Consider the following 20136-nt stretch of genomic DNA (forward strand, 5'->3'; position numbering starts at 1 on the left):
GTACACCCCTCACATTTCTGCAAATGTTTTATTATATCTTTCCATGGGACAACACTAAAGAAATGAAACTTGGATATAACAAAGTAGTCTGTCAACAGCTTGTATAGTAGAATAAATGTACTGTCCTCTAACCTGACATACAGCCATTCATGTCTAAATAGCTGGCAACACAAGTGAGTACACCTCACAACGGAAGACTTACAAGACCACTGCTAATCTCCCTCAATCAGCGGCTCCACGCAAGATCTCAGCCCGCGGGGTCAAAAATGACCTGCAGAAAGCTGGGACCAACATTACAAAGGCTACTATTAGTAACACACCACGCCGCCAGGGACTCAGATCTTGCAGTGCCAGTCAGGCACTTGACCTCTTGCCTACAGTCAAGCATGGTGGTGGTAGCATCATGGTCTGGTGCTGCATGAGTGCTGCCGGCACTGGGGAGCTGTGGTTCACTGAGGGAAACATGAAATCCAACATGTACTGTGACATTCTGAAGCAGAGCATGATTCCCTCCCTTTAGAAACTGCACCGTATATCAGTTTTCCAACTCAATAATGACACCAAACACATCTTCAAAATGACAACTGTCTTGCAGAAGGTAAAGGTGATTGACTGGCCAAGTATGTCTAATGACTTAAACCCAATTGAGCATCTGTGGGGCATCCTCAAGCAGAAGATCGCAAGGTGTCCAACATCCACCAGCTTAGCTTTGTGATGTCATCATTGAGGAGTGGAACAGGATTCCAGTAGCAACCTGTACAGCTCTGGTGAATTTCATGGCCAAGAGAGTTAAGGCAGTGCTAGATAATAAAAGGTGGTCACACAAAATATTGACTACTCCTGACCACTGAAGAACAGGGTAAAAGTAGTCCAACAAAGTATACAGAGAAACAAATGGACTACAGTCAGAGGTGGTCATAATGTTATGCCTGATCGGTGTCTTAAGTGAATGTGTATACATGTATATATAAACATGAAATATAGCTGTTTTTGGTTAATTTAATAAAGGTCAAAAAGAAGTTACTACTCACTGCTTTCTGTTTTATTAGTATTTTACATAGTGTACTGAATATTTCTGAACTGAGATTTGTATAAAGTATATACAGCGGACCAGTACTTCTCTGGCTATTTTCCAACATAACACATGAAATTTTACCATTCTATTATCTTTTAAAAAACATTATTTCTTGACAATAAGGACCACTTAATAGCAATGACAACAAACATTAAAGTACAGTGTTTGCTGAATATACTAAATGTATGCAGTGTACAGTAAATCTAACAAATTTGCAAACACTTGCTCATCCAGCGTTTCTTCTGAAATTAAGGGTATTACTAGGGAATTTCTTCCCCTTTTACTGCCTCTACTCTTTACAGTATATGTTGGAACATGACTGTGAATATGATTTCAATTAGCCATAGGAGCATTAGTGAGTTCAGGCGCTGATCTTGGATGAATTAAATGTGAATCAAAGCATAACACGTGCACAACTGAACAATTAATATGTAATAAGAGTTAATAAAGAGTTATCTGAATACTTTTGGAAATGTAGTGTATTTTTTAAAATTACTTTTTCAATAACAAATTGAATTAAGTAACTGAGTCATAAGCATATCCAATCGATGTTACAGATTTACACCCTTGCGTCAGACATATCCAGATATCTGTTACGTATCTCAGGAGGATGCAAAATGGGGATTAATGGCAACATTGTAATTATTCTGTAATACAGTTTAAAGTCTCCATGTGCACAAGTGGTTGGAGTGGAGAGCTTACAATTCCCAGAGAGCCTCTCATGGAAAACCTCCAAATATGTCTATCTGATTGTTACCAGGAGCTCAATTAATCTCCTCTCTCCACTTCATTTACTTCTGTTTAAGAGGCTACAGGAATGAACTGGATAGTGGTCCTCAAGGACACGCTGTGAATGGCAGCAGCTACCGGTGGAGATGAAACTTGATAAATAAATATTTGATATGTGCATCGCATTACGCACTCTTTGGAGGAGACAAAGGTTAATCTAACACACCATCATTTGAAAAAGCAAACACTGGCATAGAATTTGAGTAGTCTGAATATTACAACATTTAAGACAGATGGGGGGAAAAAAACAGGGCCAGTGCACTGGAACAGGTTTGTTATCCATGAAGATCACTAAGAAGATGGCCTATTTATTAACTAATGTGCTAAATAAATTAACCAACTAGCAGCGCAGTCGGCACACAAAGCTATAGAAAAGACAGGCAATGTTCACTGGTGATGCGAGACACAAATTTGTTGGGAAACAATTGATCTTGTGCGGGAGAGGTTGCTGGGTAATTGGAGCGCGCATGGCAATTGGGGCAAATGCGATTTTTCGACACTTCTGACAAGCACAAGACAGCATGACTGCACTCCAGAGACAGAGATAAGAGAGAAGAGAACCCTCTAAACAAAACAATTTCACTGAGAGAGAGAGAGAGAGAGAGAGAGAGAGAGAGAGAGAGAGAGAGAGAGAGAGAGAAATTTAACAGAAACTTTTCCTCCTTCCCCTCTTATTCATCCCCCCCCATTTCTTACAATACTATAAGAGAAAAAAAACAAAAATAAATGTCTTGTAGAAAAGCTAAGCTACAGATCTCTCAGAAGCCTTTATTTCTCTGTCCCATGGCTGAACAAGCACAGTGGAAAAAGATAAACTGTAAAATGAGCAGTTATAATTAATTTCATTATTCATTCCACAGGGTGGCTGGGGTAAAGGGGGGGCTTACCTTAGATCTGAAGGGTTCAGGGAAGCCTCCATGGGGGATGCCAACATGGCCCTGCAGGAACTCCACCACTGAGAGAGGGAAGGACAGCTCGTCTGCCCGCTCCTCAACCTCTGCACGGGTAAGAGAGTTCTGCACCATGAATTGCGCCAGGTCTCCCACAATCTTCGAGGAAGGGGTCACCTGAAGAGAGGTAAGGGGGGCAAATATCTGACTTAAAAGGCGCATAACCCTAACATTTTCTTCTATATTAGTTTTCCCTCTTCATGTAGCTCATCACAACAACATCACAGCTCACATGACCAATTTTCCAACCTCTTGTCATTCCTTAAAACAGTTTTTGTTACTGTGCTTTTAAAATATAGGACTTAAATATCTAATCCAAAAAGCAGTCCAGGCTAAAATGTATTTAACAATCTGTAATGTATTAAACAAATGCCTGAATGGTTTGAAATACTGGAATAATACATTTACTTCCTGACAGACAGAAGCAACAACATTTAACAGAGTGTCTGCTGTAACAATACTTTCACTTCCAATGTGAATAAGCAGGTTCAATTACCATATAGGTGTTCAAATGAAAATGTATTTATGGTTGTGAAATCACAAGCATGAGTAATTCAAAACGGGCTAATTTTGGATTTGAGTTTCCATATATTGACTACATGGACTCGGATACTTTTACATCAGTACATCCTGAGACAACACTGAAATCAGACACCTTCTTTTGGCTGACGTAGGCAAAAGAGAAAAGGCAGAGCTACGGGAACACAGAGACCTGACTATGAGAGCAGATTACTTTCACTATAACAGAGACGGAGGACAATGAAATGAGGAAACGGAGAAAACAGTGAAGTGATAATGAAAACTAACGTTAGCATGACTGAAGCTTGCACATAAACACTGCGTCTTTTGCACGCCCGTTCTGCTTGGCCTCTAATATTGACAGAAATAAAGGGGAGGGGAAACTGAGGAGGAGGCAGAACAGACCAGCAACTATCTCTGATCATTTAATTAAGCTGTGGGAAATGAAAAGCAGCAAGGCGAAACCAAATGCTCACAGATGCCATTGATTTGGAGAAGGGGCCTGAGGAGAGGTGGGGGGGGGGGGTGTAGCTGAGCAGATAAGCTTTGCTTAAAGCACCCCATTTGATCTGTCTCTGGGCCAGAGAAGCCAGCCACAGGATTACACCCCTCCTCTGTGGTGTTTATGCCATTTTCTATTTTTATTACATCTGAGAGGGCTGCAAAAGGAGAGTGACGAGAGTGCAATATATGGAAAGAGAGAACAAGCAAAAGAAAGTCAGAGGCCAATTAAAGTCTTGAAGTCAGAGGCGAGCTCTTGGGTCCGTAGCCATCAGGAGAATGCACGCGCAAATTGGAAAGAGATCAGTGAGGTGTCTGTCAGAGCAGAAGGTGATAATTAAGTCCTATTACACTGTAGAGCCCATGGTGCATATGTGAATAGATCACACGAAAGTAATGTGATTTAATTACAGCATATGTGCGTTTTCAAAGGTACTGCTGAAATCAAACAGCTGTGGCTGGAATAAGGACATGCTTTTGGCATAATTGGCATGAGCCCTGAATAAAACAGACTCTTCTGACATGATCAGAACACAGCACCTTTTAAAACTACCGCACTCTTCTTGCCTCACTGTCAGAACAAATCTATCGCATCTCCAAAATGGAAATTCTTCATTTAATCAATTTTGGTGATGCATGGTGATATATATTTACATATAACCTGTTCAGCAGTTTTGCTCCACCCATTATTGTTAAGTTATAAGGAATGTTTCAGCCTGGATCTCCCTGGAGATGTCCTTAAAGAACAGTCGACTAATCACTGTAGCATCAGTAAGACATATATGCTGTCCACTCACTTTGATGAGGTCTCCCAGCAGTTTGTTGGCCTCAACATAAGCCTTCTTCACCTCCTTAAACTTGTGGCCCAGACCCATGCTGTGAGCCTGGAAGTGCAGGTTAGTGTACTGGCCTCCTGGGATTTCATTCTCGTACACGTCGGCGTTGCCAGACTTCATAGTGGCTGTGCAATCAAATGGAGCATAGAGACCACGGGCCACTTCCCAGTATTCACTGTAGTCAAACACCTTCTCCAGAGAGATACCTAAGGAAAGGAAAGAGAAGAGGCCAGAGAAGAGGGAGACAGCAAAAGTTCAAACCAGAGAGTGAAACCACTGGGGATTTAGAAAGCAGCAAACAAAATAGCTGAGTGACATTAACATTTAATTATTAACAATCAGAAGTCATTGAGTACTTCACTAGCTGTGACTTCTAATCAAGCATGCGGTGCTGGAATCTTCTGGAGCATTTAATCAGGAGTGTGAGCGTGTGGAGCAGGCTGGGGAGGGTGGATGGCAGGGCTTAGATTGCTTCCTGCCTCTCACCGTGCCATCACTTACTAGCAGTAGTCAATTAATCAATCAACGAGGCGCTTCACTCGCAACAGTTTACATGCACGTTTAACCCACTCACCCTCCCTAATTACTCAGCACTGTGATCACAATAGAGCTCCAAAGGCTCACACACACACACACACACACACACACACACACACACACACACACACACACACACACACACACACACACACACACACACTCTCCCATACAATTACAAGTGACAGTAAACATTCCGACACTTAGTCTAATGCCATGTAGCAATTGTAGACTAAACAATAATACTATAAGGTATATACTTAAGCAATGGAGCAGGAGAGAGAGCGTGTTATTACAAATTGCATCAGAGCTGTGCTCTGGCCATAGATCATCATAAAGTTTTTTGCGATAGCACAAAACCTTGAGTGTTCTGGAAAGTAAATAAAAAGGAAGGCAAAGAAGGACTGATCATTGTTTCAAATATTTCTTTTTAATATGGGCTATTTCTACAGCCAAAAGGATCTTTGTTATGGACTCTCATGAATTGTCTTGTATATCAGAGCAGTGTTGGTTTATTTTCTAACTTTGTATCAAAGTTCCAGTTTGATCTTGTTGCCTAACTCCCAACACAGTGTCCATCAGCATCAACCTCATCAAAAAAGGAGGGAGAAAGGTTAGCCATGTTCAACTAGAGCTGCAGCTACCTATCATTTTCATTTTTACATATTCAACTGAATCTCATCTTGAATCATATCTTGGACATTCAAATTATACTACAAGAATAAGAAAAGCTCAAGACATGTTTTGCTTTAATAGCTGAATGAAAAAAATCTTCAAAAAGATTAATATGGCCTGGGTCAGTTTGAGTAAATTTCCTACAGTTCTTCATAACTAGTTCACGTATTCTCAGGAATAAATGCAACTAAGAATCTGGAGCAGTAGGAAACTTTTGAATGCACTTGGAGTTTATACAGATACTGATGCTTCCAGCTGTGAGTGTCTCACAAAGTCATGCAAAATTGCCATCTCTAATGAGTTGATCTGTCAAATAATAAGCTCACACACAAATGTTTACCCACAAAAGTTTGTTGCAGCCCTAAACTCAGTTGTGCCATTCGTGAATATATTGCTCATCATATACTCAAAAACAGTTTGTAGGGTTACTAGGTGTTTGGGCATTGCCAATATTTTCAATCACAGACAGACAGACAGACAGACAGACAGACAGACAGACAGACAGACAGACAGACAGACAGACAGACAGAGAGAGAGAGAGAGAGAGAGAGAGAGAGAGAGAGAGAGAGAGAGAGAGAGAGAGAGAGAGAGAGAGCTGCTGAGAGATTGATGGAGAGATGAGAATGAGACAAGAACATATTTAGTTATTCATGTAGGGGCCAACGATATCCGTCTGCGGCAGTCAGAGGTAACTAAGGCTAATATTAGAGAGGTGGTTAAACAGGCCCAGACGATGTCCGATGCCGTAATCTGCTCTGGCCCCATCCCAATGCGGCGCGGCGCTGAGGCCTACAGCAGGCTTACGGCGTTAAACTGCTGGATGTCCAAGTGGTGTTCCGAAAATCAAGTGGGCTTTATAGATAATTGGTTACGTTTTGAGGGCAAGCCTGGTCTCATAGGTAGGGATGGTGTCCACCCCACGCGGGAGGGTGCTGCCTTACTTTCGTGCAGCATAGCACATAGTCTTTTAGTTAGTCGGCAGAGTAGTGTAAACCGCTGCTGTCAGTCCAGAGCCGGGACCAGGCCGCAGACAGACAGGCTAAACCGACCGTCTGCGATCCGCCTTGAGGCGTCACCCAAGATTAATCGTATTGAGACTGTGTCTTTGCCCCGAATTAAAACTAAATTTAATCATAGAAAAACTCAATCAGTCCGCTTAAATAACCTTATCAACATATATCCATGTTCTGATGATGGCACTAGCACCTTAAATCTAAAACTTGGACTACTTAATATAAGATCACTAAACTCTAAAGCAGTCGTCGTAAATGAAATTATAAGCGATCATAAATTTGACTTTTTTTGTCTTACTGAAACGTGGGTTAGACCAGACGAATATTTAGCTTTAAATGAAGCCACGCCTGTAGGCTATAATTATGCACATAGGCCAAGACTATCAGGCAAGGGAGGTGGAGTCTGTATAATATACCAAAATACTCTCGATATTAGTCAGAAACAATGTGACACTTTCACTTCCTTTGAGGTCCTCTCTATTCACGTCACAAATCCGGTCACAAAAAAGAAGGCGTTCTCATTATTTAACATTTACAGACCACCAGGGCCATACTCTGAATTTATAAAAGAATTTAGTGACTTCGCTGCAAACCTGGCTGTGTGCAACGATAAAGTAATAATTGTAGGGGATTTTAATATTCACTTTGAGAAGGTAGACGACCCATTAAAAAGGGCATTTACCTCAATCCTAGACTCAGTTGGTCTTACCCAAAATGTAACCGGGCCGACACACGACTGTAGTCATACGTTAGATTTGGTTTTGACACGAGGTCTTAACATAGACAAGCTTAATATCCTACCGCAAACCACAGTGATCTCCGACCATTACTTAATTTCGTATGAGCTACGATTTAGCCATAATATATATACGTCCCCTCGTTATTCAACAAAGCGCACAATAAAACCTTTTACCGCCCTACAATTTATAGAAAATCTCCCAGAGTTATCAACCCCAGTCTCCACTCCATCAGATCCAATGGAACTAGATTCACTAACCGATTATTTAGAAAATACATTACGATCCACTTTAGAAAATGTGGCCCCACTTAAAATAAAAAGAATAAGGCAGAAAAAGCTCGCCCCGTGGTACAACGATAAAACCCGGACCTTAAAACAAACAGCTCGGAAATTAGAGCGGAAATGGCGTCATACCAAACTAGAAGTGTTCCACACTGCCTGGAAGGACAGCCTTATAGAGTATAGAAATGCTCTCACTGAAGCTCGCTCAGCATATCTGGCCTCGCTGATCGAGAATAATAAGTATAATCCTAGAGCTCTGTTTAATGTGATTTCCCAAATCACAAAAAATCAGGCAGGTAATGAACCAGAAATCCCAGCAACTCTCACCAGTGAAGTTTTTATGGACTTCTTTAATAATAAAATTGATAATATTAGACAACAAATTCAACCCACAGTATCAAATTCAAATCCAGCTTGGCTGTCATCTGACTTGGCTGATATAGAACAAAACACAGCTGTAGAAAAGAATCTGGAAACCTTTTACCCCCTCCCACAGCTAGAGCTAGAGAAGATTATCTCCTCTGCAAATTGCACAACCTGCACACTCGATGCAATTCCATCAAAATTACTTAAAGAAGTACTGCCAGCCATTATAAACCCTATTTTAACTATAGTAAACTCGTCCCTTAGTCTGGGCCATGTACCCAAAGCTTTTAAACTAGCAGTTATCAAACCTCTGATCAAGAAACCAAATCTTGATGTCACCGTTTTGTCTAATTACAGGCCTGTCTCTAACTTACCGTTTATATCAAAGATCTTAGAAAAAGCTGTGGCCCAACAACTTAGTTCATATCTACATAAGAACCATATATATGAAAAATTCCAGTCTGGATTCAGGCCACACCACAGCACTGAAACGGCTCTAGTTAAGATAACTAATGATCTTTTTCTTGCCTCTGATCAAGGCTGCGTATCCCTGTTAGTGCTACTTGACCTCAGTGCGGCTTTTGATACAATAGACCACAATATTCTCTTAGAAAGGTTAGAAAACATGGTTGGAGTCACAGGGACGGCCCTATCATGGTTCAGATCTTACCTATCAGAACGTTATCAGTTCGTTAGGGTAAACAATTTATCTTCCACTTATTCAAAAGTGAGATTTGGAGTTCCGCAGGGCTCTATATTAGGACCTTTATTATTTACCCTATACATGCTACCGTTAGGCACAGTTATAAGTAACCATGGCGTAAACTTTCATTGTTATGCAGACGATACTCAACTGTACATATCAGCCAAGCCTGATGACCAATACAGGTTAAAGAAAATGGAGGACTGTGTAAAAGACGTGAAAGGCTGGATGTCACAGAACTTCCTCCTACTAAACAGTAACAAAACAGAGGTTCTCCTTCTGGGTCCAAAATTAGCAAGAAGTAAATCACCAGATTTAATCTTAAATCTCGCCGACTTTCCAGCCACACCTGGATCAGCAGCAAAAAATCTTGGCGTTATAATAGATTCAGATTTATCATTCGATCAACACATAGGCAGCATCACTAGGACAGCTTTTCTACATCTTCGCAACATTGCCAAGATCAGAAATGCCCTGTCCCTGCGTGATGCAGAAACACTAGTACACGCCTTTATTACTTCTAGGCTAGACTACTGTAACGCACTACTGTCAGGATGCACGAGCAGGAATTTAAACAAACTCCAATTAGTCCAAAACGCCGCAGCCAGGGTCCTCACTAAAACTAGAAAATTTGAACATATCAGTCCAGTGCTATCATCACTTCATTGGCTACCTATTAAATTCCGTATTGATTATAAAATCCTTTTATTGACGTATAAAGCCCTACATGGTCTCGCTCCCGAGTACCTGCAAGACCTTATTTCTCATTATGAGCCATCACGACCACTCAGATCCCAGAGCGCTGGATTATTAATAGTCCCCAAAATTCAGAAGGTTTCAGCTGGGGGAAGAGCTTTTTCTTATAAAGCCCCCAAACTCTGGAATGACCTTCCAGAAACTGTTCGGGACTCAGACACAGTCTCAATCTTTAAGACTAGGCTGAAAACTCACTTGTTCAGTTTAGCTTTTGGTAGCTAATGTCCCCCCTTAGATAAAGGTAGCAGATCCAGGGGTCCATGGACACAGGGAATTATAGTAAACTGAGGCGCTGGTGCTGTCGTCCCGCTGCTCGCACGCGGTCACTCAAGTTTGTGGACGGTGGAGTGGAGGGATGCCGAACTGTTTCAGAGTGCTGCCGTGTCTGTGTGTCCTTCTGGTTCTCTCCTTTCAGTTAAGCTGTCATAGTCAGATCTGCCGGAGTCGTTAGCCACACTCTGTAAATGTTTACATTCCCTGTTTATGTACAAATGGATAGAACAAAACTAATTCCATTTACCTACTTTCTTTCCGAGTACACAATCACCCATATGACCGGCTGGACACTGAAGGACAACCGACTGCCAAGCCCTCCTGCTACCTACTTCAGACCAGCTGCCCATGCCCCAACCACCTACCTCGGATGAGCTGCCCACCCTACGCTGATGTTTTCATAGACTCCTAGTTATTCATAATACCAATATTACTGCTGTTAATATTAGTAATAAAATCACTTGTAGGTAGTTTGACCAGAGGAGGATGGGTCCCCCCTGGTGAGCCTGGTTCCTCCCAAGGTTTCTTCCTCAGTTCTGAGGGAGTTTTTCCTTGCCACTGTTGCCTCTGGCTTGCCCACCGGGGGGTTTCTGTACATTCTTAGAGTTCTCTTGAAACTTTTTCTTTTTTGAAACTCTGTAAAGCTGCTTTGTGACAACATCCGTTGTAAAAAAGCGCTATACAAATAAATTTGATTTGATTTGATGATTTGATATTTAATGAAGAACTGATGGCGCATTGTGATGTCTGGCACAATGAACAGAACATCCAACACTTCAACATCTTTACCAGAACTCAGTATGAATCTCAGACTGTCTGAGCACTGGGAGGAGGGAAAAAAAAAGCCTAAAAGGCACTAAATTGGAGTCTAAAAAGCTAAACCCACATTGCGAGTGTGTGCAAGACCTGCCATATCCTCCATGCATGAGCTCAGACATTTATATTTCCCCAAACTTGCTTTTTCAGCACCTGGGATTTTCAGCAGAACACACAAAGTTGAAGCACTGCACTTTGTTCCACTGCCTTCCCTGCACCTTCAGGAAAATGTGGCACGTTCCTTCCCTCATCCTCAAAATGAGCAGAGTCATCGACTCATGCCATCACAAAACATCTGCAGACACTGCTCTGTCTACACCACATTGCTTCAACCACTCAGCCCCTGCTAAAGAAACCTAAAGAGGCCTGACTAAATGGACCGTAGTCTGTGGCATTCACTTGTGCGGTTATTAACGAAGATACTATTGACTGATTATAGCACTGTGCTTTCTAAAGCCCTATTAGAGCTGGATTAGTTTTGTCTGGGGAGGTGCCATCATGTAACTGATTACTGACAAATAATACGTCAGGCCAAGACGGTTATAATTCCAGAGAGAATTACTTTCGGTAATTTGCTGAACCCAGATATGCCTCTATTATAGTGGTCCTGTTTGAACTGAGCTCACAGTAACATAAAAAAACCTGTTAATAGACACTCTCTGTATCTGAGAGTCCTTTCTGAGTGTGCTAGTTTCTTTTAATGCAAATATTCACACTTGGAAATTAACCATTACATGGTGCACTATTAACACCCAGAGATTGTACTAGAAAAATTAAAATGTGAAATATCGCAAGTTGTTTACACACAGCAACCCCAGTCTGCCACTGACCTCTGTTGTATCGTCATTCTGTAGTTGGCCTGGCCTATTTGAAACTCCAGCTCTAAGCAGTTTTTTCTTAGAGATCGGTCCATATTTATCAGAAATGGTGAACCTCTCAAAGGCCAAAAAGTGAGTAAGATGTTTGTCCCTCAACAGCTACATGCAGTACACAGATGAGGCTTTTAACGTATTAAACTGGTAGCTGAGCCTGCTTTTACAGCTAGTTTAGCTTGCTCCTGCTAGCTAGCTGTTGACCTTGGCGTGATTCAATGATGTGTTACTGTGTAGTAATGCAAAACATTACAGATCAATTTGAAACAAAACTCGACACCAGATATAACACCATGTACACTGTAAGAAAGCAGCGCATTAGAGCTTTAAAAATGTCCAAGCTAGTCGGAACCCTAATATTCATGTCTGATCCATGCATAATTTCTCAAAGATGATGAATAAACTTGTCAGCTGATAATTATACTCTCCTGTACACATTACATATAAAACATTATCAAATAAACCCAGCTCAAAACAGCGGTTCCTCCATCATCTTCAGTAATCTGGCTTCTAAGGTCCAGGAGGGTTTGAGCAGCTCCATCCACACTAGTTGCAGCACAGCAGGCAGTCCACTCACAATGAAAAGAGTGGATAAAGTAAGAAAAGAAAAAAAAATCTTGCTTTCTGATACTGAAGTGCCTCAAGGCACGTACTTCAGCCCAAGGCTGTGCTCGCTGCTCATTTATGAGCACATTCCAATGCATAGCAACAGCCCGCATCGTCAAATTTGCTGGTGATACCGCAGTAATTGGGTTAATCAAAAACATGATGAAGGGTGAACACAGAAGTGAGTTTTGTGGGGCTTGCTAAGCGACACCTTAACGACCACCTAGGCTTGAATTTTAGCAAAACAAAAGAAATCACTGTTGACTTCAGGAAAAACAAAAGGGAGTTGCATCCTAATCAGTGCTGACTGGGCTATGATGGAGACTGCTTCTGATTTGTTGCCTTAGAGGCTGCAAAGGCACTGAAATCATTACAAAAAAGTGTAATAGTGGCTTCAATTCCAGCACCACCTGTGAAAGTGGAGACACGCAAATAGACTTTTAAAAAGCTAGGTGAGAGCAGAAAACACCACATTTTGGTTTTTTTAAATACATTAATTATTTGTGCAAGATTATTTATACACAAACCATTCACCATGTACAAATGATAAATTTTGTCTTCAGCATCAATGTTCAAACAGCTAAAAGCTGCTTGAATGCAAATGTACCATCTTACCCCATAGCTGCAGGGTTAACTGTAACAGCCAGAGGAATTAGTCACAGCAATCATTAAAAAGTCTAGGGAAAACGATGCAAACACAATTCAATACAATCCTATGTTGTTTGAACAGGACTAGTTTTCCAATCTACATACCTACAAATACATCTAAATATGTTTAGTGTAAGAAGCTGTGTCAAATTTTACTTTTGACCATGAAGTAGAAGAGGAAATATCAGTAAGATAAAATAAACAAACATTTACATGACACCTATAGTATATTTTAGATGAATGGATAGATTTCAGGTTCAGAGCTCTCACTGTGCTTCAAAATGTTGCTGTATTATAGGCACAAAGAGGGTGATGAAAAAGGGGTTAAATTTCTGACTTAATGCAGTGATGAAAAAACAATGATGTATGTGGAAACCCCTCTTAGTTAATTAAGTTTTTCGATCAATGGCTAACAGATGTATAAAATTAAGGACATGCAATCTACTTTGACAAAAAAGTGCTGTAGAATGGGCCCTAGTAAAATGCTCAGTGACAGTGTAAGGCGTGTTGCCACTGGTCTCTGAAACAGTGGAAACACATTCTCTGGAGAGATAAATCACACTTCATTGTCTGGCAGTCTGATGGACAAATGTGGATTTGTTGGATGCCAGGAGAACACTACCTACGTCAATGCAGAGTGGCAACAGTAAAGTTTGGTGGAGGAAGGATAATAGTCTGGGGCTGTTTTTCAGAGTTCGGGGTCTGCCCTTTAGTTCCAGTAATGGATAATGTTGACAAGACAGCATGCAAAGACATTTTAAGACACATATATGCTCCCAACTTTGTGGCAATAGTTTGGAGAAGGCCCTTTCCTGCTTCAGCACGATTGCGCCCCTGTACACAAAGTGGGGGCCCGGAAGACATGGTTTGACGAGTTTGGTGTAGAGGAACTCCAGTGACCAGCACAGAACCCTGACCTCATCCCCACTGAACACCTTCTGGATGAACTGGAACATCGATTGTGAGCCAGGCCTTCTTGTCCATCAGTGCCTGACCTCACAAATGTTCTTTTGCCTGAATTCACACACACACCTCAAAATCTTGTTAAAGCCTTCTCAAAAGAGTGGAGGCTAATATACGGTATCACAACTTCATATTAATGCCCATGGTCTTAGGATGGGACGTCCAATAAGCTCCTACAGGTACAATGCGCAGGTGTCTTTATAGTCTTGGTTAAACAGGGTTGTTTTCTGGTACAAAAATCCATCGAGAGTAAATCTTGAAAAATGTCTGGGTGCTGTGAAACATTGCAGATTGCGAGGCTATGGACAAAAGCATGTTCTACTTCAATCTATTTGACTATTTATTGCATTTCACCCTGTGTTAGGCTGTGCTCTGCTCTCCAATGCTGTGGCATTATTAGAAGTGTCACATAGTCGCAACACTGGAGTCAGAAGAAGAGAACTGTATAGTCCACAAAGTGCACTAAGAGAACAACATAAAAGGCCAAAGAATCAGAACTGCCATTGACTGAGCAGATATATCTTCTGCAATAAATTCTGGGCAGTAAATTCAAGACATAAAACCACCCAAAGCTACAAACACTCAGGTCTCAGCAAAACACAGACCACCAGATTTAAAAGCAGCTTGTGCCCTGAAGAACTACACATGATAAAAAGGTAGAAAACCTCTGACTGTGCTGTGCACACACACACACACACACACACACACACACACACACGCGCTCACCTTTTCAGCTACTATATTCATTGGAAGTTCACTTGACTGCAGCTATTATTATGCTGCTCTGGCAAATGTACTTTGTATTGTTCTTACTGGCCCTTAAAGGGTATTATACACCACAGGGTCTTTTCACACTAGCTGTGAAATTGCTTCTCCTACTGCTCTGTGCATGAGATCATCTCTTCTACAAAGCTTATCTTTTCAGTATTGACACATTACAGGATCGTATGTGCAAACTGGGTGGGCTGCACGCGTGACACTTATTATAACGTGTGCCCGTTACTCCTGGCCTAGAAAAGTCCCCAATGTGGAATCTTAAGCTGGCGACGAATGCTGCGTGGCACAGACGGCAGCCAGGCGCTAAATTGTCATGCAGCAGGGAGAATGCTGACAGCAACATTTGCTCGGGTAAACTGACAGCCTCCCAACAATTCAATTACCTAGGCAACATCTCCAGGAGCGGAAACCGAAGATAGGGGCCGCGGGAAGGAATCTGGCGGGGATAAACAAATTCGAATCAACAAAGCGGCGAACGCCTCCCCATCACGCCGAGTGCTCTGATGCGATTCTCACTGCCAGTCACACGCCCACGATGTGCTGCTGGGAAAGATACAGGCCAAGGCACTCGGAGGTGGGGACGGGGAGGACGCTCTGCACTGGAACACTGGTACTGAATTACACAACTGGCCAAACCCAAAAGGAGCTGAGCAGATCAAATTCAAATTTATACAAATTTGTGAATCAGATAGAAAAGAATAGGCAAACTGGCACAGCTCAGGAACAGGTGAAGAAGCAGGACAAGAGGGAAAAGATGTAAAGTACCAGATTCAAGCTGGATCAGGTTTACCAGAAGAGGTTACAAAGTAACGTGTGATGTAACTCACATCGGTTAAAGTGTCTTTGTAATTTCCCAAACGACCACAGACTGCTGAGACTGAAATGCCATAGCCCAGATATACACATCAGCGTAAAGTGACGGGCATTCAATAACAAACACAACTAGCATCAGGCTTTACTACGAGGTCAATTAAAATGGCTCTACTATTACTGAGGAAGCTTTAGTAAATTAGATCCAGCATTAAAATCACCGTTCTTGTTGCTAACCACTTAAATATAACAATATATTGGACCATATAATGGCTGGGGCTCAAGATTCCCGATTTCTAAATTAAAAGCATTAGTACTGGGGTGACACTTTTTTGGAACAGATTCATATATTTAACTCAATGTTTCATCCTTCAGGCAATTTATCTGTTTTCATTTTAGATGGGTTTATTGTTCAGCATTCTGGCAGATACTTTTAAATGTGCTATATAAATTAAACATGACTTGACACCCAGGCACCTTCCTATTGTGAAAGAGCCAAGTGTAAATGCAACCAAGACACATGCTCTCTCATCCACAGTATTTAAAAAAAAAAAATTTTTTTTGTGAAATTAATCACGGACAATAAAAGACAAGCTGTGTGCAACAACTTCTGTTTCCTCTTACACCACAAGAGGCACAGAAACTGGACGCGGCTTCTCCTTTCAGTTCTCATAAAATGCATAACTGCATAGAACAAGATTGTGCTGCAGCTCATCATCTAAGGAGATTCCGGATGAGAATCCCTGGGATTTGCATATAACGCGGGAAAAGCTGCACTAAAGCAAATCGGATTTCTATCTGTCTAACACTGAATCATTTATGTGCCAAAGTGTAAATGAAATGTGGATCATTCTTATCTGGACGTTTTTGGGGCTGAAGAGACTACGCGTAAATGGCTTTTACAAACAAATTTGGAGCATTTAAGCACAATACTTTCAAGCAACAATGGCTTGAAGATTGAGTCATGTATTCAATCAGGAATATCCCAACTTTTAAAGGAGACATATTTTACTCTTTTTGAAAGACAATTGTGAAGCCTTGATTGTGTGATGTGTTTTATCCTGTTACTTATTCCTCTGTATAAAACAGTTCATTTTCTGGGTGTTGAATTTTTAGACTAATAACCACTGTTCTCACCAGCTGTCTCAGCAAAGGGGGTGGGGTAGGGGGTGAAGGCCCTTCTGCCATGGTGGGGAGCTCAACTATGGCTACCAAAAGTACAGTGTAGAAACCATACATATATTTTTAAGCAAAAGATCAGATAGTCACAAATGCATGAGCATGTGCTGGACATGCATGAAATTACACACCAATGACTGCCACAGAGACCCTGTAATTTAAGAATTATAAAGAGTCCCCAGCACCAAGTGCAACAAAGGGTAGAGACCATATAACCTAAATCCAACTTGCAAAAGCATTTCTTGAACACACCACAATATCAATGAACGAAAGAATCTGCTGAATTTGTCACTAAAGCAAAATTTAATGTCTGCGATATGTGACATTACATTGTACCTGTATCTGTAGTCCATCAGAGACATCTGTATTTTTTTAGGTTCTTCCTGCATTTTTTATTCTTTGGAGTTTTTTTTTGTCATTTCAAAAACAGACTACAGATGGCGTGGGATGCTAGGGGGACTTCTGATCTTTCAGTTTCTGTTATTTAATTTTTCTGCAATTTTTCTGGTATGTTGCTGTGTTTTCGTTGACTTTTTCACTGTTTCTGCTGCTGCTCTGGTTGTTTGAACAAAAAACTTATTACTGTTCCACTTCAGTACCATTCAAATGATTAAGCATTGGATCTTGACACTGTGATAAATCTATTTAATATTTTAGGAGTTTTAGGTGGACCTTTTTCTGTTTTATCTCTTTTAGATAAAAACTGAAAGGACCACTTTTGACCATTTTGACTGAAATTTGGTGTATCCATAGTAGACACAATGACAAGCAATTTATGCATGACGAGAAACTGTGAAGGGAAATTCATTTTTTGTTTGTTTTCCTGGGTCTCTAAAAAAAAAAAAGTACAGTGTGTATAGAGGCTGTCTGTACATACTCACTGCACTTAATTCTGATTTCTCTAGACTGTGACCTTACATTACCTACTGCTGGTTAATCTCTAATGGCCCAGCAAATGACCATGTAGTTATGTTTACTTACCCAACATGAGTGCTTAATGATTAGGCTTTATCGGGCACTGTTTTAATGAGGTGCCTTATGAAGTCAGCCATGTGTAGTGGCTACAGTAGCTGTGGACAGTTCAGTGACCTTAAAGCCTGCAGATACAATTCACACACGTGTGCATGTGGGTGTGTGGTGAGGCAAGGTGCCAAGCTCATAAACTGAGGTTAAGCACCAGCAGTTGCTGTAATGTCACAATTAAGGAAAGGTTAGGGGGTCATTCACCACATCCAAATGCTGTGCATACATTCTGCCCCTTCTTTGCCCTTCTCGATCTCTCTCCCTCATTTTCTCTCACCCTATGCAGTCTTTCGCTTGTTTGTGCATGCCTGTTCCACGGCCCTTTTATTACAGCTTTTGTTTGTCTGTGGTCTGTTCAACGAGTTTGTTCAGTAATGGTTGACATTCTCTGACCTTCCTCGCCCCCAGGTTATGGGAGAGGGAAGCACACGAATGTAGCCACGTGCTAACGCAAAAAACACACAGAACAAATAAGGTGCCTCAATTAAGCAAACAGCCACAAGTGTGCGTGGTTATAAAATGGGTTTAATGGAGTATGTGGTTATTTGGAATGTGCCTCTTGCACTGATGGAGGTGCTTCATAACAGGTGGCATTAATGCAGGGCTAAGTGTACTTCTACAAACACAAAGAGGTGACAACAAATGCTCACTGAATGAGAGTGAATTAATTCCAAAACTGCATCCAATATTCTCCTCAAAGCTGCCCTGGCATGAGCTAGTGCTGTGCTTTGATGAGAAATAACAAGGCAAGAAAAAAAAAAAACAAAAAAAAAACACAACAGCCCAATCAATTAACCAACAAGGTGGAGGTGTATTTTATTGAAACAATTCTCAGGGACACACTAGGTGGGTGCATTAGCAGGTGCGCAGCAATCTACAAAATACTCTGATAAACTGAGCGTGTAAATAACACGGCCCTCACTGTATTCATTGAGCTATATGGAAGTTATGTATCACTTAAAGAACTGACCGTTTGCAAAATAAGACACTCTCAGCCAATCACTAATATTTGCAAGTGCTACTTTCTCCATAAAGCGAAGGCCAAACTCCTATGAGCAAATCTGCAATCAGAGGTGTAAGTAACACATTACATTTACCCTCGTTACTGTAATTGAGTACAGTTTTCCCTGTAACCCTGCTTTTTGGAGTAGAATTAAATTACAGTACTCAAGTTAATTTTCAACAAAATACTTTTACTTCGCTACTTTCATTTTCAAAACATTACAGAGTAAAAATTATGAGCGTATCAGCTCAGAAACCAATACGAACAAAGCGCCATTAAATTTAAAAGATTCACCAAAAATACCAGCTCTGGCAGGAAAAACCCTACAGAGATGTCCAGTTTAGTGGGGAAGTACAGAGCAGAACTAAACCAGCACACACAAGGAACAGACCATGTCCAAATGGCAATCTGCATTCAATTTCACATGAACTAAAGAAAACAGTGTTATTATCAGCAGCCAAATACAAAACCTGCTGAGATCCGCTCTCACAACTCAACGACAGCCTGAGGGAGCATTAGCCGAGCTAGCTGATAATTAAGCAATTCACTCAATTTTAACTTTTTTTTTTTTTAATGAATGTAATCAAACCGTAACATCCTCTGCATTCCTTTCAGGAATTCTAAAATATTTATTTAAACAGATAAACTAGGACGTCTTATATAACCATCTAACCTGAAACACATGCAGTTTAATGTAAATCTTGTTCGTTACACAGCTCCTAGAAAGGTGTAGATGTGACTAGCAGAGCAAACTGTGATCAGTCTCAACTCTCAGAACTTTAGCTTTAGTGTTTTTCTGTACAGATTATTTCCAATGATGTAGTTGAGTCAGATCAGAAATACGTTCAGGTTATGACAGCGGAAATACGAAAAAGTAACTAAACTCCGTACTTAAGTAGTTTTTCAACAAATTAATGTACTTTTGCTTACGTAAAAGTATTTACTAATACTTTTACTTGTACCTGAGTAAATTATCACTACAGTAACAGCACTTGTACTTAGTCTGAATTATTAGGCCAAGAGAGGTAAAAAGTTATTTAGAAACATGTAAATCAAATACACACCACCCTGATCATCTGGACAATAGTGTTGTTTTCATTTCTGAAGTTGAAAAGGCTTTGGATTAAACTACGCAGAAGACCACACTCAAAACTTAACTTAGCTGCTGACTGAAGTTTGATAAATCAGTCACATCAAACAGGTCTGTTCAGTGCTCATATTTCTGATTGAAAACACTCTGGGTAAAGATGAATATATTTGTATGCATGCCAACCTTTGCATTGTTTGCTAGTCTGCTAAAAGACCTTGAGATGTAAAAAGACAGTTGCTCTGAACAGTTCCAGTGTTAGCTCATCTGAAAGGTCAACTATCCTAGCTCAAACCTCCTCCTTGGGAGACATGAAACCCACTGTAATGCCCAGTTAC

The 20136-nt window shown here is 40.9% G+C and overlaps 1 protein-coding gene across 2 annotated transcripts in view; it reads right to left on the reverse strand.

The window, feature by feature from the left end:
* The window catches only part of pcxa (pyruvate carboxylase a), a 188453-nt gene that overhangs the window by 7227 nt on the left and 161090 nt on the right, over window positions 1-20136 (reverse strand). For both annotated transcript variants that reach the window (XM_037546276.1, XM_017685009.2), the window contains 2 exons: window positions 4632-4876; window positions 2752-2931 (listed from right to left, as the gene is read on the reverse strand). In XM_037546276.1, the coding sequence (XP_037402173.1) occupies window positions 2752-2931; window positions 4632-4876 (425 nt within the window). The remainder of the gene's footprint in view (window positions 1-2751; window positions 2932-4631; window positions 4877-20136) is intronic.

Source organism: Pygocentrus nattereri, chromosome 16 (assembly GCF_015220715.1).
Source record: "Pygocentrus nattereri isolate fPygNat1 chromosome 16, fPygNat1.pri, whole genome shotgun sequence".
Lineage (NCBI taxonomy): Eukaryota > Metazoa > Chordata > Actinopteri > Characiformes > Serrasalmidae > Pygocentrus > Pygocentrus nattereri.